This window comes from Drosophila yakuba, chromosome X, assembly GCF_016746365.2.
Source record: "Drosophila yakuba strain Tai18E2 chromosome X, Prin_Dyak_Tai18E2_2.1, whole genome shotgun sequence".
NCBI lineage: Eukaryota > Metazoa > Arthropoda > Insecta > Diptera > Drosophilidae > Drosophila > Drosophila yakuba.
Genome location: NC_052526.2, coordinates 429,374 through 451,348, shown reverse-complemented (window position 1 = coordinate 451,348; position 21,975 = coordinate 429,374). Strand labels below are relative to the sequence as shown.

The 21,975-nt window shown below is 48.7% G+C and overlaps 1 protein-coding gene and 1 long non-coding RNA gene across 3 annotated transcripts in view; one reads left to right on the top strand and one right to left on the bottom strand.

Moving 5' to 3' along the window:
• Nucleotides 1-21,975, top strand: part of LOC120322426 — a 66,658-nt gene that overhangs the window by 20,813 nt on the left and 23,870 nt on the right. The window contains exon 3 of the long non-coding RNA XR_005562230.2: nucleotides 15,344-15,435. This is a non-coding gene — a long non-coding RNA (uncharacterized LOC120322426). The remainder of the gene's footprint in view (nucleotides 1-15,343; nucleotides 15,436-21,975) is intronic.
• On the bottom strand, nucleotides 2,826-21,888 carry LOC6523813 (homeobox protein vnd). Of its 2 annotated transcripts, none has more exons than XM_039377812.2 (3): nucleotides 17,685-21,888; nucleotides 6,185-6,861; nucleotides 2,826-4,128 (listed from the first exon to the last, which is right to left on the bottom strand). In XM_039377812.2, exons 1-3 carry the CDS (start codon nucleotides 17,921-17,923, stop codon nucleotides 3,170-3,172), a joined length of 1,875 nt encoding a protein of 624 aa, XP_039233746.1. In that variant the 5' UTR covers nucleotides 17,924-21,888; the 3' UTR covers nucleotides 2,826-3,169. The 2 variants fall into 2 exon arrangements, with proteins under 2 accessions (XP_039233746.1, XP_039233745.1); XM_039377811.2 differs by lacking the exon at nucleotides 17,685-21,888 and adding an exon at nucleotides 8,479-9,921.

Sequence of the window (21,975 nt, the reverse complement as noted above, 5' to 3'; positions counted from 1 at the left end):
AGGCAGCATTAGCGATAGTTACTCAACACTCTTTTAATGAGAAACTAGCACTTATAGATCGAACTGTGGTTGGGAAAGGATAGATAAAAGATATATAGATCAGCGATGCTGGAATAACTCCCCATTGGGGCCAAGCAGAAGGGGGGAGTGTTGTCGTAATGAACAATAGCGAGTAAAATGCCAGATTAAACGCCACTGAATCCACCAGGAAACCCCGACCCCTCAGCACAACTCAGTGCTCAGTGCTCAGTGCTCAGTTGTAGTTAACACTGCGATAAGCTGCACATTTGTACTTGACATGACGGTCATGCATGCTTGACCAGGTGGGGCATCGCAGACGAGGAGGCGGACGCGGAGGTGGCGAACCGGGGGCAAACCGAACCGAATCGAATCGAATTGAATCGGATCGGATCGGGCCGATCGGCCAAATAACTGTCCAAGCGGTTGTGAGACATATCGCTGATATCGTCCGAGGAGCGGTACGGCGTCTGGGGATTCCGGGGAGAAGGCAATCAGCTTGGCGCAGCGTGTAAACGTCGCGGGTTGTCCAACAGTCGAACAGCCCAACAGGCAGTGGAAATCGGGCTTATCGGGGCTCCACTTTCGTGTGGAGGGGATGGGAGTTCGAGGGGGCGGGAGAGAATATTATTAGTTTATTTCACGATTGTGAAAGGCTCCTGCCGTTCAGCCCAGGGCTATATCACTGGCCCACTCTAATCTAGATCATTGAATTGTATTGAAATGTACTCACCGGGGCCATATACTCGTTTCGTTTGCTTTCGTTTCGTTTGGTAGTTACTATAGTATAGTATATATACGGGCACAATCAACATCCTGTCCGCTCCGATTTGCGCGATACAGGTATGCAAATGATTAGGCTGCGATTAGGGGCTGTACTTGGATCTTTGCCACTCCACACTGCTATGTAACACACACCCCAAACAGCCCACCGCCAGATAAGGCAAATCGATGACTTTATGGCCACCTATAGTATGCTATATATGTACGGCCATTTAAATGGGTTATGGGCCCCATTAAAGGGTGCTGCAATTAGGTACTTACTGCTGCTAATTCGCTGGCGATTCCCGCCGGACAAATGGGGCATCAGGCAGGGGATCACACAGGGGATCGCACTGGGGATCATAAAGGGGATCATAAGGGGATCATAAAGGGAGTAATAGGAGAAGTAGCCCCCAGCCAGCCACTTGTGTAGTAAAGCCTTCCCTGTGGTCAGTAAGACATTCGGACACTCAGATGGATCCGGAAAAACAAGTCGTTAAAGTATAATTAACCGGAGAGTGGAGAGCAACCATAGACCGTGGCACATGGAGGGGCCATATTTATGGTACTTCAGCTAAAGTTGATGTGTTTATGGGCCGTGTAAAACGGTTTCGATTTCGTATACCCCTCCTCGCAATTCCATATAGTGGCTATATGACTGGGCCATAGCCATAGCCATAGCCATTTGATGATTATTAATACACCGCAAATATTATTTTCGCCGCTGATCGATGGTAGGTGAATGGATGGATGGACGAGCATGTGGGTCCACTTATCCCAAGTGCCAGTAGTCCACTGATGAGTAATTTAATTTGCCGTTTATTAGAATAGCACTCGTTGTATTTTATGAGATACTCCAGCGCCTCTACTTGACTTTGAGTTCTTTATGTGCCAACTCTGCCAACTGTGTCAACTGTTTCAAGCGGCGAAGAGTGGGATATCTGTGCCGCAGTCCATATCTTCCCAACTGATTTGCCATCACCTATCGGCGAAAAGGGGGCTGGGGTGGTGGGGTGGTGGGGAGGTGGGGTGGCTAATTGCTTCCAAATCGGAGCCCCCAGACAAGTTGCTCCGCCTGCCGGGGCCAGATCCGATGATTACCCTGTATTTCTGGCCGCTCCCGTTATCGGCCCCACTGGCTTTATGGCCATTACCCTCATCCGCCACCCGATCCGTCGATTCCCAATCCAACCCAACCCGATCCGATTCGATCCGAGCCATCGAGTGCTGTTCTGGTGCCGTAATCAGGCGAACTGGACGGACTACGGTGCCAATCGCAGAACGGTAGCTAACAACCATAATCAAGACCATATTTATTGTTTGTCCAACATGTTTATACGCCCCATCGATACGTACTATACCTACTATACATTATAGTACGTACTATAGACCGGCACCCCACGGAATGCGGGAGAGGGTGCCGTTTACGATCCCATAAAGTGCATAGGGCAATAACTCTTATAACATAACATGTTTAATGCACGGATCAATAGATTGGTGCTCAAGCTTTCCTGGGATCTAACTATATATGCACATATGTATAATAAAATTAATAAAAGCGTTTTGTTTAATGTATGTAATGGGTTTTTATTAAATCTCTGACATGAACTTCGCAGTTCACTGTCTGTGTTTTTTGTTACAATTTATGAACTCATTACTTGCTATAAATTCAAAGATTTTTACTCTCTATACACGCACACACTCACGAAAAAAATATGTGTTAGGACTAAGTGCCTATATTATAGTATATATGTATTCATAGAAAAAAAAGGCCAATAAGTTTTGTCTACAAAATTTGAACACTTATTACGCTTGAATTGATTATAGTTATATAGTACAGATTTAGTTGCATATTGCTTATTATTATTTTGCCGTTTGAAATAATCTAAGTTCATAAGTAACTTCATTACTTTATTACTTCGTTTTTATATTATATTTACACATTTTATCTTTGGGCTTGGACTTAGGTCTAAAAAAAAAATAAAAAAAAATGGGTCTACTTCTAGATTTTATGCGATTTAAATGCGCTTGACAAGAGACACTAGTGTAATGCAAATGGTTTTTTATTCAGAAGGAAATGTAGTTTTCTTTTGTCATGGGCATTGGTCTGATATCCGGGAGTGGATATACTCGTGTGTATGTCATTTGGGTATATATATGATTGTATATATATAAACTATGTACAGGAACGACTCGGGAAAAATCCGGGAGACTAAACGCTAGTAGGTAGTGGGTAGTGGGTAGTGGGAATGGGAAGTGGGGACTTGCATATGTTTCAATTACTTGTGTGTATTCTTTTACTCAGCTTCTGGCTCATCGCTCCACGGACTAGTTAGCCTATTGCAGTCCAGTTGCCCCCCAGTCCCGGGAATGCCAGCTCCTAGCAATATTAGGACCACCAGGCGGCCCTCTGGGCGTGGGCGTGGGGATGGCCGTGTACATGGGCGTGGGCGTGGGCATGGGCGTGGGCATGGAGACCGGCAGCGGCTGCAGCGGCATGTTGATAGGCGGCCGCTCCGTTTAGGGCCACCAGGTGATGGGCGGCGGCGGCATTCTGCATGGCGGTGGCGGTGGCTGAGGGCACGGAAACGCAGTCGGCGCCCAGTTTGGAGGTGTCGCCCAGGCAGGGCTTTCCGTTCCGCACCAGAACCGGAACGGCGACCCTTCGCGGCGAGGGCAGGGCACTGGGGTGATGCGGATGGGTGGCATGGCCGTGCAGCAGACCAGGATGGCCCTCGTAGCCCTTCTCGTTTTGCGCCCGCTTCGTCTTGTAGCGGTGGTTCTGGAACCAGATCTTCACCTGCGTCGGCGTCAGGCGGATCAAGCTGGCCAGGTGCTCGCGTTCCGGGGCACTCAAGTAGCGTTGCTGTCGAAACCGGCGCTCCAACTCGTATGTTTGCGCCTTGGTGAACAGGACTCGTCGCTTGCGCTTTTTGTTTGGCAGACCGTCGGATCCATTCGCATCCCCGCCGCCACTCCCGTCGGCGTCGTCCACGTCGTCGATGTCCTCCTCGATGCCATCCTCGTTCAGGCTGTCGTCGTGGCCACTGCCTGCTCCATTCATGCCCTCGGCCTTCAGGCTGTGGTTGTTGTTGTTCGTCGTATTGTTATTGTTGTTGTGCAGCCCATGGGCGGTCGTGGCGCCGCCGGCACCCCCATTGCCCGAGGATCCGTGGAGGGTGTGCAGGGCATCGCCCACGGACAGTGCATCGCTGTCCGCCGACCGACTGTAGCTCTTGTAGTCGCCGGAGAGGGCGGGCGAAGTTTGGCAATTGGAGCCTATGTAGGTGTAGGACACTTCCGAGGTCACTGGCGAGGTGCTATCCGGACTGGCGGGCTGCTGGGTTCCTGGAATCGGGGAGGAAAGGGGTTTGGTTAGTAAATAGTGAATATGGCTAAGCTCCCCTCCCAATACGACGCTAAGTGAGGAATAAATTGTTTGGCCATTCATTTTATTTGGATTTTTTTCACAATGAATTGGATTTTCTGAATTCAGAATGGCAAGACAATGGCGGGGTGAGAGGGCTGGGTGGGAATTTGTCAGCAATTGAAAAACCTCTTTAGCCGTAAATTAATGTAGCGACACACCCCTCCGCATCCTCCCCGTCCGTCCACCAAGTGATCATGCAGAATTCGGGACAAAGGAGGGGGAAAGTCAGGATCGCAACTACGGCAATTGGATTAGGCGCAACATGAAGCTGTGGTCGCTCGCCAGCGATCCCAATGTCAAATGCCAGATGTATGCACTCTTTATGGTCTGCAGCGTCGAATCAACCCCTGCCCATCCCCTAGTTGCCCCGCGTTTCACCCTAACAACGCCAATTAGGCGGAGGAGACAAACAGAGATCGCACACAGAAATGCATACAAATACATATGCTCGTATACTCGTAGCTACAAAGGTGGGTATTCCCTTCCCTTGTCGTCTACCTGAAACGATCGCCGAATGACTGCTGATCCTGGGCCTGTACTAAAAACCAGCAACCAGGATCCAGTCACCAGTCACCAGTCACCAGTCACCAGTAACCAGGATCGTAATGAAGGAACGACACAAAAGCCAGACCTCAAACAAATCAATGGTAGCCGGGGCTCTTCCGGTTCGCCCCCTTTCCCTTTCCATTTCCCTTTAAAGAGCTCCGAACTTGCAGCATATAGTGATTTATCACCGGGTGTGGCTACTTCCGATATTCTGGGGCGGGATCTGCGGTTGCAGAGGCATTATGGTGGGCTTATGCCACTATTCAGGCAACTTCAAGTTTGTCATTTCCAAAAACGATGCAATGCAACTACGCAAAATCAAAAAGAAGCGATAGTGATATGGTGTATATATGACACCCTCCTAGAAATAACTTCTAATGTGTGTTTCACCTGCCCGGGGATTTCCCCGTGGGACATTGATAAAACAACAACCCACCCAAGGGTCGTAGGTCGGAGGAGCTCCTAATGCTCATCTAGCAGAGTTGTCCTGCCAGTGAAAGCCGTGCGCTCACCATGACAACTCAACAAATTAATAACTTAATATAATCAAAAGGACTCCTCCTCGACTCCTTCGCTCCTTCGCAGCTGTGGAAACTCCCAAAAAAGAGCAGACAGCAAAAAATAAAAAACGGCAAGTGGGCAGCAGCAATAATTTGTAGCTAAACAAAAAGGGAATAAAGGAAACAGAGGTGGGAAGGGATGAGGCGGAAGTGCGTGCCATAAATTTCCAGGATGGAAAATGTTTGGGCCGCAACAACAAGCAGCGATCGAGCGGGCAGCGATTGAATGTCCTGGCCAAAGGACTCGCAGGACTCGCAGGACTCGAAGGACTCGAAGGACACGAAGGACGTCAACTGGCAGAAAAACAACAGGGCTAATCCTCAAGTGTGAAGCGCACACAAACTATTAGTCATGATTAAAGGGGAAGCCCAACCCCCGCTCCTCGATTCGAAGTCATATACCCATTTCGATCCGCAGTTAACTGCCGAATAACGAAAATAAAAAACAACAGGGCCAGCATTAAACACAGAGCTTGCCACACCCTGGAGCACGTGAATCCGCCGGATCCACAGGGTATGCAAATACAGCTGCCTCATCGCTCGACTGCCTCAACGTCCTCCGGAGTACTGGGTAGTGGGTAGTGGGTAGTGGGTAGTTACGGAACAATATCATTAGTCGGCCAGTTAATCGGGGGTTAAATGCGCAGCTGCCCACGCACCATTGATGAGTCTATTTTGAAGCCAACATCATTCGATTCAGAATGAATATTGAGTTGTGATCCAAGAACTAATAGACTCTATTCTCACCGCCTACGTATAACGTGCTCCTTAAATAAAACATAATCAACTCTAGGAAACTTTTTAACTTTAACTTGGCTATTGATATGAGCAGGACATGGCATGTATATGAGTGGAAATATTCCCTTACCGTATAGCTCGTTCTCCTTGATCCACGCACTCCTGCCCGAGTGCTGCAGCATGGTCTGGGCCATGTGGTGGTACGAGGACATCTCGTCGCCGAAGCTCCCCGGGAAGTTCTTTGGCAGGTTGGGCAGGTATTGGCCGGCGGCGACGGCGGCCGCAGCCGCTGCATTGTGGCTGGCCAGCAGGTGGGCGGCGGCTGCGTTGGCGTGGGCGTGGCTCTGGGCCTCGCCGCTCTGGTGGTGCGCCAAAGGGAGTGGGGCCACCGCCTGCTGGTGGTGCTGCTGCGGGAGGAGGAGGTGGGGGTGGTGGTTCTGGTGGTGGTGCTGCTGCTGCTGGTGGTGCGGGTGCTGTTGCTGTGCGTGGCTCGGAGGGGCGTGATGCTCGGTGGTGCTGTGGTGGTCCGCTTCTCCCGCTCCGCCCGCCGTGCCGCTGCCATTGTGGTGCTCGTCCACCGAACCACCAGCCGGCGTGGGCGAGAGCGCCGAGGGCGAGGTGTGAGATCCCTGGCCGCGGTGGCCACTGGTGGACTCGGTGGCCGAGTGGTGGCTCAAGTCACTGCCATGCTGGGCGGCTGCGGCGGCGGCAGCGGCTGCGTTCTTCAGCTCGGAGCCCTCCAGGTTCAGGATGTCCGATATATGGAAGCCAGAGCGTTGGGACGACGGCACTTTCGCATCGAATAAGCTGCAAGCAGATCAAAATATGCAGGCAATTGATTAGTACAATTCTAATTGAATTCTAAATGAACTTCAGTTTCTTAATATTGGGAGATAGAGGCAGAAAAGATACTTAAATCTTCATACCAACGATGAGTTGTACGAATTCTTTTTGAGATTCTGTGTAGTTTCTTAATTGTTCCTGCAAATTGTGATTCATTAATCACACTGCCCGAATATAAAGATGGCTCCTCAGAGGACTCGGAACGATCTTTTCCTGCTTCACACTTATTGCAGCGACATCCTGTCGATCCGTCGATCGCATGAATGGCCGGAAGGTGTAACAAAGGGAGTCCCTTGGTCGGGATATGCAAAGGAAACTACCTGTACTACCTGTTTGCGCTCTGACTTTCACAGATTTCTGCACTTGCCGTTGTTAAGAAGGGAAGAGGTTGGGGTGGAGATGGATGGGATGTGCAGAAGACGCGCACGTTTCCCCCGGAATTAACTTTGAATAAGTGCACCCAAATCGCTGGATTATTGACACCTAGTCCAGGCCAGAGGCCGAGTTTTGATTCGCCTAATACCATCAACAATTAAACGCAAATCCGCCTCGCACGGATCGCCTTCCCAGCTACCTGCTACCTGCTCGGGTCAGGGCAGGTCAGCACAGGTCAGCAGGGACTCTTCTCTCTGCTCTTTAGGGCGAACAGGTCGTGCCACATGTTGGCGCAAGTTTGCTCGCTTCCGGTTTTCCCATTTCCATTTCGAGTTTTCCCGACGATCCCGACTCGCGAATTTCCCACGCTATGGCCAGGCCACACGGGCATTCCCCGTCCTCCCGTGCGGAAATCCCATTGCCAGACAGTGTGACGCCAGCATCTGAGTCCTGAGTCCTGAGTCCTGTCCCGAGGCATCTGTGTCTGCCGTACACATGTCGCTGCCGATTGGGGTTTCCCTGGCTCTCACCTACGGGAATTTCTAAGCCAGGCTCGAACAGCGAGCCAGAGTTTCCCAATTTCCCCGGCCAATCGCCAGGACCTTGAGTACTTGCCAGATCAAAGAGGCGGGGGAATTATGCCCTGTGTCTTGTACTTGTACTTGCAATTTAAGGAGCTGCCAGGATTAGCTGGACAAGTTCATCAGCTATATGGGATCTGCTATAAGCACTAATGCACTAATGCACTAATCAGCTAATTCGGAGGCAGGGGCTCGCAGGGTGTGAGTTTGAGTCGGAGCTTAGGCGAAGGCGATTGCAGATTCTGCCTCAAGAAGCCTATTTTGCCAATCATAATATTAGGATTACTACAGAACTAATGCAATGACATGGATCATTGGGAAAAACAGTTTTTTTACAAGGTGAAATGGCAAACGATTTGTTGGTCGGTAACTTTCAGTAAGTTTCCATCTGAGGCGTGTCCTATTTCTTTGTGTCCTGGTCTTAGTTACAACTTCCGTAAGCAGATTAGTGTGTGCCACCAATGGAATAGTCCTCGAAATTGAGGTCATAGTTAATTGAACTTGTATCTATCGAATCTCCAAAAATATCCGAAACAGGTTTCTCGTAATAAATGGATAGATAGGTAATCGACCGCTCCAGGGGATCAATAGTAGTGAAGTATTCCATCGGAATCCTTGTGCTTACCCGGGCAGAGCGTTTCGCAGGGCCGCCGGATAGAAGGCGGCTGGTAGGAGGGCGTGGTTCCACGGCGGCAGCAGGATGGGCGACCAGGGCAGAAAGGGGGCGGCTGCTGCGGCGGCCACCGCCGCCGACGACGGAAGCATGAGGCTACTCATGCTGTGGAGTCCCGGGAATCCGCTGAAGGCGGCTGCACCCGTCGGAATGCGGAGCTGCTCGGGCGCCAGACCGGAACTGGAGCTCGTGTTCGTGGGCACCGTCGTGCTGGCGGTACTGAAGACTGCGGCGAAGCGCTCGTGATCTCTGTCCCGCTCGTGCCGCTCCAGGCGCTCCTGGCGCTCCTGGCGCTCGTGCCGCTCCTGCCGCTCCTTGCGATCCTCCCGGTCCTCCCGATCCTCGCGCTCCCTCTTCCGCTCCAGCGAGGGCGTTGAGGTGCGCAGCGGACGCTTCGGCGTCGCCGGGGAGGACGGGCTCACCGTGATGGCGCTTTGGGGCGAGGCGGGCAAGCTGCCGGCGCTGCCCAGACCGCTGCTGTTGTCCCGCTCGCGATCTCGGTCCCGCTTGGAGGGGGTCCTCTCCAAGGACGCCGACGTGGTCATATCGCTGTGCGATATCGGGGAACCGCTGTTTGACTTGCTACGCTGGGACGCGGGTGGCGGCGTGGGCGGACTTTTGCGTTTCTCCGCCACTTTGGAGCTTTTACGGGGATCGGAGCACGCAAAAAAAATAGGCTTATGTATATTTAGTGGGGAGCACTGCGAAGATTTGGGCGGGTATCCTGCTAGGGCAACTTAAATTGCACACATAGTTCGATTTAGGCAAACGTTTATCACCGCGAAAGTTCGATAGTTCAAGGGTCGCGAGACGTTTCTTGATTAGATGATTTCTTGATTCCTTGATTTCTCAGTTGCACGGGTCCGCGGAGCAGCGCACTCTAAACATTCCAAACTGAAGTGTCATCAACAACTAACGAGGCATCAAGAACTCAACACGAGTCCAAGTCGCTTCAGAACAGCCAATAACCAAAACCCAACAACCAACGGCAGAAAAGTACCAGGTCGTATGCTCGGGGTGTCTTTGGGTATCACTATGTATGTGGTGCATATCTGTATCTGCATCCCTCTGCCATTGGGTACATAACGCAGATACTCTCACACACACACACACACACACACACACGCACGCACACAGCGAGACTGGAGAGACTCTCGGCTTTGTTGGGCGCGCTAAGTGGCTTCTTATGTCCTTTTCAACAAGGATACGGCAACAATGTGAGTGGCCTATTCAACCACCGAGAGAACCAGCCACCATTCGTCGCCAGAGCGAGACGGACAATGTGAGCCGAGTCCTTACGCCGCACGTCATCCCGCTCTAACTCTTTCCTGTTGCTTTCTCTGCCGCTCTCAAGAGTGCCACTTGAGTGAGAGTGTGCGTGTGCATTGGTGTGCAGTGGTGTGTGTGTGTGTGTGCTGCAGCCTCTGTGCGCGTGTGTGTGTGTGAGTGAGTGAGTGAGGATGAGGATGAGGATGTGAGCCCATTGTAGCGCCTCGCAAACCTCCTCAGACCCAGCGGACTGACGTTCCCAGATTGGGATTCTGGGATTGGGCCGCTCTCTTCCAGCAGCAGTGCTCCGCACTTGATGTTGTCAGCATTCGGCGCGTCATTCGATTGTATTTATCATTATCAGCTCTCCGCAACTCTGGTCTTCTGTTTTTTTGCTCTTCTGGACTGCTGGACTTGTGGACTTCCGGAGCGCGGACTTCTTGCGGACTTCTTGCCCCGACTTGGGCGCAGGAGTGGGCAGGACATGCGGTTGTGAGCGGTACTTAACACTATAATATCAGATGCTGATATCGGTCATTATCCTATTGAGGAACGTGGGCGATAAGAAAGACTTGCTGGGATTACATTCTCGCCTCTTCTACGGTCTGCTCATCGTTAAAAATATCAATCGGGTTGTAATGCCCTGCCATTGCTAAAGCTTAGTACCAACTATGATTAGATTATGGAACATATTTGCAACTTTTGAGTAGCTTTAACCCAAATCAAAATCCCCATTTGAACCAGAACCATTTATTTCAATACTGAAAAGGCGAGATATCCCTTCTCATTCGAGGAGTCCTCCGCCGTGTTGGTTGGGTTAGGTGTGCTATTATCCTTCGACATTTGACTTACTGCACGGCAGTAGTTCGCTGGGAATCAAATTTCTTGCGTGCAACGGAACTGTTATAGACCACTTGGCCACCTTATGTACAAGGAGTGTCGCTGTTCGTGCGATGTGATGTCGATTTCATAAGCCAACTCGTGATTAGTGCGGATCCTTCAAACGAAGGATACGCCAATACATGGCGTCGAGCGACTAGGAGACCCAAAGTTAAGTGTGGGAGGTATGGGCATATACATAATCAGCACGAGCGGTAACTGGCAGACGGCAGGACAAAAGGGCAGCAGGACAGCAGGACAGCCCAGGCAATTGAAAACATGGCAGGAGTCCGTTGGCGCTCGGCCTCATTTACATACGGACTGGTGGGTATCCATATGTATCTGTACATCTGCACATGCATACATATGTGGATATGGTGTCCACGAGCATCCGCCCCCGAAAGTGGGCACCCCACCATTATGCGCCTCCATGTCTCCATGTCTCCATGGGGCAATGGAGATGGCGAGTGGAGTGGTGGAGAGGAGAGGGGTGGAATTTTATCTTGTAACAACCGCTGCCGACGACGACGTCGCCGTCGCAGTCCCCATCCAAGTGGGCGCGTCATGGCCGCCTGGCCAATCGGAAGAGCGTGCGAGCAGGAGAGATATAGCGATGTATGCACGGTGGGCTGACGCGCATGTTTGGGAAATTTTGGTTGCGCCAAAGGACTTTTTCGGGGAAATTTTGCCACAATGCGCACGCCCATCTTCACGGGCGTTTGTTCGTTCGTTGTTGGCCATTGTTATTGGGCTTAATGATGATGTTGCATTTAATATCAAAGTGAAACCTTTGTGTGCGTCGCCGTTGTTGTTATGGCTTAGCTTCCGCAGGAAGTTTTAGTATCTCATGGATTTATCTGTGTGTGTGTGTGCGTCTATTTGTGTGTGCGCTGGCATTCGAATTACACACGAATTCAATTCGATTCTCGCAAAAACTCGTTTGTTTTTTATTGCCCTCTGCTCCTCTGCTTTTCTGCTTTTCTGCTTTATTTGTGTATTTATTTATTTTTGTATGCATGCTTCTGTATTTTCCGCACTTCAAACTACTTTGTTTGTGCTTATTTCTAAGTACAAACAACTTCAATTGCCACTCTCGTCCTTGTCGTCCTTCTGCTCGGCCTTTAGGGATTTGGCATTCCCATTCTAGTTTGTTTTTATTTTAGTGTTCTGAATGCATTTTCAATCTAGTTGCGTTGCAATGGTCCGTCGACAACAGAGGGCTCCTTGTGGCACACATACACAATAGTTATATATAATAATTAATTGCCAATGCTATATCTCTAATTTTGTTTAAGTCCATTTATTGTCAAAGGGTTTTGATCAGTCTGTACATTCCCTGTTGTCATAGCTTTTAAATTAGTTAAGTACAATTTCAAACTCAAATGCTCCTACATAAAAATCACTGTTACGACGGCTTTTGTGGTCCCAACTAGGATCCAACAGGGGACCAGCTGTCCTTTGGCAGTGTGATTTGAAGTGTGACAGCGTGCTGGCCCAATCGCAATCACATCCGCATCCGCATCCGCATCCGACAGATACAATGAACCAAAGCACTCGCACTCGCACTCGCATTCGAATGCAATAAAGTATGTTGGGTGTCACAAATCGGCGTTGTTAATCGCAGGCAAACCGCGCCAAAGACCCGACGTCCTTTGGCTTTGGCCCATACATCCAAGTAGATTTGAGCGAGCGGGAACTGCGAGCACAACAACCCCAATTAAACGCCTCGCCAGGCGTGAAAATCGAGGTATTTGGCAAAAGGTGTTTGCTTAACGCGGATACAATTAGGCGGCCATGTTGCAGCAGCCTCGAGCAGCGTGCCACACACACACAATCACACACACATGTGAGCACTCGGAGCCATTCACATGGATAGGCACACTCACACTCACACTGCCACTGACACTTATTCACACTTATTCATTCAGTAATTCATTTAATGCTCGTTTGGCTGCAGCCAAAGGCAAGGGAGGCCCGCTCCCCCCTCCCCTTCGCTCATCCCATTGTCATCCATTTTAATTTACCATTTACCTTCCGGATCTGCCTATACTCTTCTACTCTCCCTTTTGACCTGTACTCTATACCATGTACTCTACAGCCCTAGCCCCCCTCCCGCCTTCTCGCCTCCTCGCCCCTGGTTTTGGACGACTCCTGTTGTCAATTGACGTCCATGACAATTTCGGGTCTCCAATTCGTTGCGCGGAAGTGATTTACAAAACCCAAAAAAATGGAAACGAGTTTTGCCAAAGGGATTGTGTATTGTTCTCTCGCCGGAAATGCATCATTCACCTATGTGTGTGCACACGAAAAAAAGGTCTGAGAAATAAGTATATGTACTTAACCATAAGTCTTTCAGTGTTTCAAAAATACGTGTTTTTTATTTTGTCTCATTTTTATTGTACTCCGGAATGCCAGAATGATTCGTAAACGCCGCCTACCCGAAATGCAGCCTTGGATTTAGTAGGTACTCCATCGTATTTCAATCCCGAAAGTTACGGAAACTTTGACACAGTTGTGCGAAACTCACGATTAGACATTTCTACTTCAACTTCAGCATTTATATAATTTGTTTAGCAGTGTATCTCCCCTCCAAATGCGCTCTGATTGATCCGCAGAGGTTTGTCCTCTGGTCAGTTGTGCTGGCGTGATCCTGTAGCCTGCTGCCGCTCCTTCCGCTCCCTCCGCTCCTTCCGCCCTATTGATCCATTGATTCCTGCTAATTTGTTTGCTCAGATGGGAACTATGTATGTTATGTAAGGGGATGGGTCCGAACAAGGAGGCGTTGCCGTTGCCGTTGTCCATGCAGCATAGAAGTCAAAAAGGACCTTCAAGATGCGAATGTACAAATGCATGAACTGCATGTACTCGTATCTCAAATACAGCAAATACAGCTGGTTATCTGTTTGGTTTTCTTCGGGCTGATCGGTCGGCTTGTTGTTTAGATATTTCCTCCGCCTTTGGGGTGGCTTGCGATCCCAAACGACCCGGAGTAGAAGATTTCCATTCTCGAGTCAATCCGAAGTCAATTTTGGCCAATCCATCAGGGGCTTAAGTCAGCTTAGGGATAAACAAACTCATTCAGCTGTTCTTCCCGATCAGATTTCTGATTTTAAAGCCTAACAATTAAAAGCAATTTTATTGCTTGCGCCAAAAATTGATTCTGCATGCTGCAAATGGAGTGTTTTCTACAACTTTCTGTCGCGGTTAATAAAAAGTTGTCCAGCCTCCTGAGAGGTTGGATCATTCACGGGATCATTGGCTAATCGAGGAGGATGATGGGCAAGGATGCATCCCACCAATGTATTTGCGTTCGCATCTGTACTGTATATGTATATGTATGTATCTCTGTGCAGCTGTAGGATCTCGGTGAGTAGCGCCCCGGAACTTGACAAATGGGTTTTTCGCCTGCCTGTCCTGGTCTTCCCAAGTCGTTTTTTGAGCTGCACTTCCCACTGTGTCAGCGTTTCAGCGTGTCAGTTTGTCAGAGTTTTGGGAGTTTGCGAGTTTAACAGTTTAGCCATTTAGGTGTTTAGAAGTTGGCTGGTCAGTTGGCCCAGTCAACTTCCTTTGCGCACTTCCTACTTCCTCCTGCACAGCTGGGGGCCCCAGGTTGGCCAGGAGGACCAAATGCTCGGGCGATTCATTCGCAATTCAATCCAAATGCCAAGGCGATGCCCGCTAGCATAAATGGTATATTTTGTATGAATGGCCCAGCGTGCGAAATGACCAGTTCACCCCAGTTCGTCACTTTGTTCGGCTTTGTGTTGGTTCGTTCCCTAATTTCATTTTTTCGGACATCACCTTGGCCATTGTGGTGGTCGATGGAGGATCGTAGGATGGCAGGATCGTAGGATCGCATCCATAACTGCATTTGAGTCTCTTTTCAGTCCTGTCGATTCAATGAAATGATTGACTTGCCATGTGCGTACTGCCTTAAATTGGCTGAATATGTTTTTATGTTTTCCGAATTCCCGCCCACTCCACTTGTCGCTGGCACTTCAGGCCATCACATGCTTCGTTAAAGGCCTATCAAACGGAGACTTGAATTGGAAATGCCTGTCGCGGGTGCAAATTTCATTGTGTTATTTTCGCATCCGCCTAGCCCACAATGCACTGTGCACGATGTGCTATGCACTATACCATATGCATGCGATGCCGTTGACAAAGCCAGCTGACAAACTGGCATTAAATGTCACAAAGTCACGCGTCCCCGGCAGTCTAAGCTTGCAACTAGCAACTTGCAACAGCAACTTACGGCAACGGCAACGGCAACTGCAAGTAAATTGTATGAAATGTATCAATTTCTAGCCGTTGTTTTCGCCTACGTGCATACATTTCCTTTCCCTGGCACTCCTGGCACTCCTGGCACCCCGCGCTCCTCTTTCATTAGTTTCCCAACTCCCACTTAATGCATTGCCACCCATCCCATTTTCCTGGCAAGTGGCCCTTTTTTTTGACAGCGCCGTTTAAGCGAAAAAAGCTGATTTTTCCTCTTACTTGGCGGGTAACAGTTTCCTGATCGAGGACATGGACACGGAGAAGTGTGGGAGCATTGGAAAAAAACAAATTACTGCTCCAAGTTCTCTTATTATGCTACTACTACTACTTAACTATTTGCACACTTTTGATTATTAGCTAATTACGACAACAATACGACGTTTATTTTCAGCTCTTCTTGGTGATTAGATGAAACGGAATAGAAAATCGGAAGGAATGTAGCCACCAATTTGCTATAAAGTGAAGTCGAATTAAAACTCACAGGTAACTTGATATATTTTACATAAATTATTGGACTGTATCATTATTCGAAAGCAGCGAAGACAGGTGATTCGCAGGTCGGGTATGCCCCGCGATTGCTCAGAATTTTTTCTTGTGGGTTTGGGCTTTGTTTACTTCCTGGCTCGGCTCATCGGTCGTCACCATCGTCGCGGACATGTGCACACATTCCCAGGCATTTGAAGCTGACAACCTTTTATTGCCCTGCTCTCTTCGTAGTTTTATACGCCGCTGTTTTTTATGATATTTTTTGGTTTTTTTGGTTCTTTGGCTCTTTGGTTCCTTGGTACTTCAACGTCAAACTTGAATGACTTGCTTCTGGGGACTCTGCGTTAAAATGAAATTATTTTTTCGAACTTCATATTTCAGGGAGACGAGCGTAGAGTAGAGTAGAGTAGCGCGTCCGTTTTCAGTTGTCCTTCAAGTTCCCGAAAGGGGAAGCGAAAGGAAAACCCAACCTGCCGTTCCAAGCTGCGACTGCTGTGGCAGGGGAATTCCGAGATTGAAAGCGGTGCTAAGCGCTGGTTATTGGGTATTGGGTATTGGGTATAAGGTATTCAGTATTCGGTATTCGGTATAAGAGTTGCACATGCACAGCGACGATCCTGCGGTTCATCAATGAACGCGGGTAGCGATCAGCGATCAGCGAGGAGCGATCCTGCTCACACACATGACATAAAGCACAAATAAATGGAATTGGTTTTATTTGGCAAACAGCATTATCCCGGATTATCCGAGGGTTCGATGCAACGATTATGGACAAACCCAATTAAACCCAAATTTTGCCTGTCGCCTCGTTTTCCCCTGTTTTCCCCTGTTTTCCTCCTGTTTGTGTGATTTTCCAGGTGATTTCACTAAACATGTGTTTTGGTTTTTCAAAAACCCCGCCGTCGGGAAAGGTGACAAAGTGAATATAATGCGCATTGTTGCGCTCGGGTTTTGGTCTTTGGTTTTTGGCTTGGCTCGCCTTGGTTTGGCTGGTCTGGTCTGGGATGGAATGCACTGGGCTGGGTGTTACCATAGACGATGCGTATTCCAGCACCTTTCTGCCTGGGCTTATCAACCGAGCAGTCGGTCCTGTCGATCCCGTCGGTCCGCCGGTGGACCATTCACAACGCTGCAACATTGGCTTACGATTGTGCGAAAATCAGGGACTGAGCCGAGCTGAAAACGAAAACGAAAACGAACAGGGACACGGACCTCGTTTCGATCCGGCTCGGTGGCCAATTCAAATTCATTATGTTACATTAAATGTTAATGCGACGTGCCCTGATCCTGCTCCTGTCCCATTCTGCTTCCCATTCTGCTTCCCATTCTGTTTGCCAGCCGGTGTTTTTCTTGGCCCGGCTTGTGTTTTCTTAGCTCATTTGAAATTAAATTGTTTTTAATTGCCTCATCGATTTCTGGGAAATATTGTGACACCTCCATGCAGGTGCGCAAACGAGTATGTGCGGCAATCCCCTGAACGATCAATGGAAAAGACCAAGACCAAGTCCAAGTCCATGTCCATTCAGAATGTAATAGGTAATAGGTTTCTCTTCGGGGATCCGCAGTTTAAATTTACCAATTGATTACATGCGTTTTGCAGCACAACTTAATCCGTTTCTTCAAGATAACTTGGCTGTATCACCACAGATTTAGTGTTAATCGTACTATACCCGAAATATAAGCACATTTTCCCGGTGCCCCACACTTGCAATCTCATGTGACCGACCATTCGGACCATTCAGGTGCGAGAATTGTGAATGAGAGATTGTGAACTGTGAACGACAGATTTCTTGACTTGATGACAACGAAAAATGCTTCATGTTCGATTGCCTGATAACGGGGTAATGAATGAATGAATGCTTTTTGACTGATGGCCCAAGAGTGGAAAATCAAACGCTTGTCAAGCGTTTACTCCTACCAAGCAGTTGGGCCTTTAACCGAAATTTTTCAGATCGATAAAGAAAAGATAAATAATTCACCAATCGCCAGAAGATTTACACCCATTGGCTCGCTACAGAAGCCATATTCATTTGCCATTTCCCCTCCAACACGCTTTTTAAGAAGTTAGGAACAGTGCCCATTCGCCGACGGCTCATTATCTATGGCTGATTTAGGTTTCAGAACTTCAGAAATTCAGAAATTTAAAAAGGCAGAAATTCAGAAAGGCAGAAATTGAGAAATGCAGTAATTAAGAATTTCAGAATTTCAAAATCCGACCCGTGACTTTCGGCCGTACTCGTACTTACTCGTAGACATGCTTGTTGTACTCGTAATCCGTCTGCATGCAATAATCCTGTTGAAACACGTTGTTCGTGTAGTAGCTGCAATCCTCGAAGTAACCGCAATTCGGATTATAATTGCTCATAATTAAGGCTCTCGCGTGCGGAAAATCGGAACCGTCGGGAAAATCGCAAGGAGCAGCAAGCGAAACAGTAACAGTAACAGTAACAGTAAAAGAAAATTGAACAGCAAAAAAAAAGCGCATACAAATTGAACGGTGGGGGTGGTGGGTGGTTGGTTAGTTAAATTGCCGGTGGTTCACATTAAATGAATTATTTTATTTAATACACTATTTGTCGACGAATTATATTTCGTGATGGGTTTTTAATGCGCGATCACTTTTTAATTGATGTGCGGTGTGTGGTGAGTGTAATTAGGCGACGAAGGCGTGATATATTTGATTATTATAAGTCAGGCGCACTTGATCGAGAGGTACATTTTCCGATATATGGCGGAAGATATAGCGGCAGATATTCTATATCGGATCGACACTTCTTCGACCGGCAGTTGTGACAGGCGTAGCGCGCGCTTTTTGACTGCCGCTGGCCAAATTCAATAAGCCATAAAAACGTCGTCGCTTGGAAAACAACAATCTGTCCGTTAAAAGAGAGCGTCCGTTGGCGGCCCTATCTCGCTTGCTCCTTCGCTGGCTATCCCTCTCTCTCGCTCTACAAGCTCCACAAGCGCCGCTATCACTGCGATCCAGTGCTTTCAGCGACACGGCGTCCAAAAGTGCCAACTGGCGTTGGCAAACTGGCAAACTGGCGAACTGGCGAACTGGCAATGGAATAACCCCGGGGAGCCTGGACCCACCGCCAGAAGATTTCGAGGCCCGATGATCCGTTGATCAGCGGACAAGCGAACAAACGGACAGGCGAGCAAGCGGACAAGCGGAGCGTAGAATTGCAGAACCGGATTTCGAGAAGCGATTCCGTAGAACTTGAGTGGCGCAACGGGGGACTCTTTGAACGGCACAACACAACAATCACTTATTAAAGTCAAATAGGTATTAAGCAAAGCACACGCAGTGAACAGGAGAGCGTCGAAGGCAGCCGAGTTGAACAAATATCAATAGTGTATAGTGTACACAGAGTATCGATAAAGCTATCCCTGTAGGTGTGAGCTGCAGTTATCGCTGCCCCCGAACACACACATATGCACATATATTTGTATATTCGTATATATATACATGTGTTATGTGTGTACCGTATCTACACACATGCACTTAACTGGGCCGCAGTGATATATTCCATACTCCATACTCCATACTCCATATTCCAGCCGGGGGTCGGGAGCCGGGAGCCGGGAGATACTCACAACGCCCCAAATCTGACTTTTCGCTCATTCTCGTATTTGTTCATGTACCTCTCACTTTTTCTGGGTCTTCTTCTGGGCGATTCGCGGGCAAAGCTGCAGTGCACCGTGAAGCCAGGTGGTCGGAATGGACTCACCGATTCTCCAGATCCCGCAGATCAGCCAATATAGTGTGAAATGATACTTAATACGTGATTGTCATGCTTATAAGCTCCTTTCATAGGTAGCCAACTGTAACTGACATCCTAGTACTCATCCCATTTGCATTGGCAACTTAAACAGTAAGCTTCTCCTAGGGATCCCGATCCCACCCAATCCCCCTGGTTCTCTCTAACCGGCACCTGTCCACTGGACCGGCCAGCACTCCTCCAAGTTCGTGTCGCACACATGCTGCTCTGCTCTGCTCTCAAGTGGACACTTTGGCAGAAGACGCCAATCCATTAGGGAATACATTTGTCGAGTGGCTGCCGATAAATATCATAATGGGCGGGCGCTCCTGAGGCCGCCACTTGGGTGTTGATGTTTAGCTTACGCGGTTTAGCTCCCGATTCGCGTTCAAGTCGAATCATAAATTAATAAAGTAAAAGTAAGACCCGACCCCCGAGCTGTACAAGTATTATGCCTGAATTACGGGTGAATTGTGGCGCGTACGTTTATTGACAAACAATATCGCTGCTCGATCGGGAGTCGTGGGGCTCCATAAAACTCCTGTTTGCTGCGTTTACTGTCCTCTGTCCTCTGTTTTCTGTTCTGTTCTGTTTTATTTTCGTTTTGTTTTTGTTTGCAATCGTGTCGAGGCGATATCGCTGGTGATATGTTGCTGATATGTCGGTGATAATGCCGCAGACACCGGGGAGGGCGGCACACACGACCCACAACATTTCTATGAGCCATGAAATGAGTATGAGTATGAGTATGAGTATGAAAAGCTAAAAAGCCACACGTTACAGATTGATATGCTGGCGGATTGCTGGATTTAAATGCGGACTGCCTGTTCTAATGTTGTAGCAACATGCTTGGCTTGGCTTCGTCTCCGCTCCTCTCTTCTTGCTCGATTCTTATCTAGCGCGAGAATGGGCTACCGTTTGCACCACCTTACCACCTTACCACCTTACCACCGTACCAGCGTACCATCGTATCGACGTATCACCGTATCCCCGTATCAGGGGGCCAGCTCCAGCGCACTGCTATACCGCACTACAACACCGCCCAGGTGGGGCGGCCAGCCCTCTCTAGCCACTCTGTTTGTCCCACTCGCACCCACTCGGTGGTTGGGCCGCGAGCTATTTGTTTATGCCCTTATCGCTCGGCTCGCCGCCCCATCGACCGCCCCTTATTTGTGAGCGATCTCAGGAGCTGTGCCAGCCATCTGTATCTCTATCTGTATCTGTATCTCTGTATACTCACATCTTGTCGCTCTGGGGGGCCAGACACCTTTGGGGACACCTTTTGAGCTGGTGGGCGATATGAGCCCTTTGGGGATCACTTCTTGATCCCTTCTAGCATTCAATGAGCGTTTGTCGAAAGATTAAGCGTGTGGGGAAGGCCGTGTTAAATTGATTGGAAGACTCTATAGCCTTCGAGATTTCCCGATGCCAAGCAGCGCAAGTGCACAGCAGAAACATAGAGTAGCTTTTGCCTTTGCTTTTGCAAGTGAAGGCAAACCAGCCCCCCTCCCTCGGCACCCTTAGCAGAACGCACACGCTCTCGAGTTCCCAATACGCTGAAGTGCATTTCAAAGTTGTCTGACCCTCTAACTGCACTCTAACTGCGGCCCAAAGTGGAACATTGTTCCGATATGGAAACTGCACGGTCGGCAAGTGTGTTGTTTGTCATTTGTCATGTAGCGGACAAAGCGGACAGCGGACAGCGGACAGCGAACAGCGGACAGTGGCACTTGAGTGCGGGGCACTCTTGGCACTGCAGAATGCACTTTGGAAAGTTTCCCAACGCAGACAGAGAAAAGGCAAAAGCAAAGCTTCGAGCACTCCAGCTATTTCGAACGGATCGCTATCTGCACGCCGTGTCCGCTGCTCCATCCGTGCTCCACATTCACGCAGTGGAGTTCCACGTCGATCAAGAACCTCCCCACTAAAACTAGAAACGCCGGTGGGGCAGGAAAACAGAAAACCACAGCGAATCGAGTCACTGAAACTGAATAAGCTCTCCCGCCCGCATACCCATATATCAAAATGTACGTCAATTTTCATGCTTGGACACTTGATAGACTGAAGTGCTTTACATTGATTTCACATATACCTTTTCAAGTGATTTATTGTAAAGGCTTGTTGGCGCACTCGAAGTCGGAACTCATAATGAGCGCACACATGTATGCCCGGTGTAATTCAGCCCGGCACTCCTAGAATATTTCTGTTGAATGCCGCTGTTGAATGCCTCTTTTCCTGGACTGCTTGGCGATCCAGTCGCCGTGTTCCCCGGCATTCGAACTTAGTATGTTGGTGCTGAAGGGCATTGCTTGTTGCTTGGAAATACTTATCTTCAGGGGCATCCACACTTTCACCCATTCATGTCAATGGCAACAGTGCCTTCTTCGGAGAAGCATACTTACTGTGTCTTAACTTAACTAATGCTTCTAAACCAACAAAAACGGCTATAAGTTGAGTAAGAAAGCTCAATTCCGTTTGATGTTCTCCCATCTGACCCCGTGCTATCGATGCTAATCCGAAATGGGAGCAGGAATTGAATTGGAGTTGATAAGGCTCGATGGTTATCGGGTAAATATATGACCGATCGCGGGAAATAAATAATGGATAATCTCGAGGCTATCTGCATTTGCAGTGGCAAGCATAATGAACTCAACCAGGTTCAGGCGATGATTTTGTTTGTTTGTTTTTCCTGTTATTTTATTTTATTTATGCAAAATATTTCGAAAAAGAACACAAAAATTCAAAATCAAATTATATGATTATACATTGAGAATTG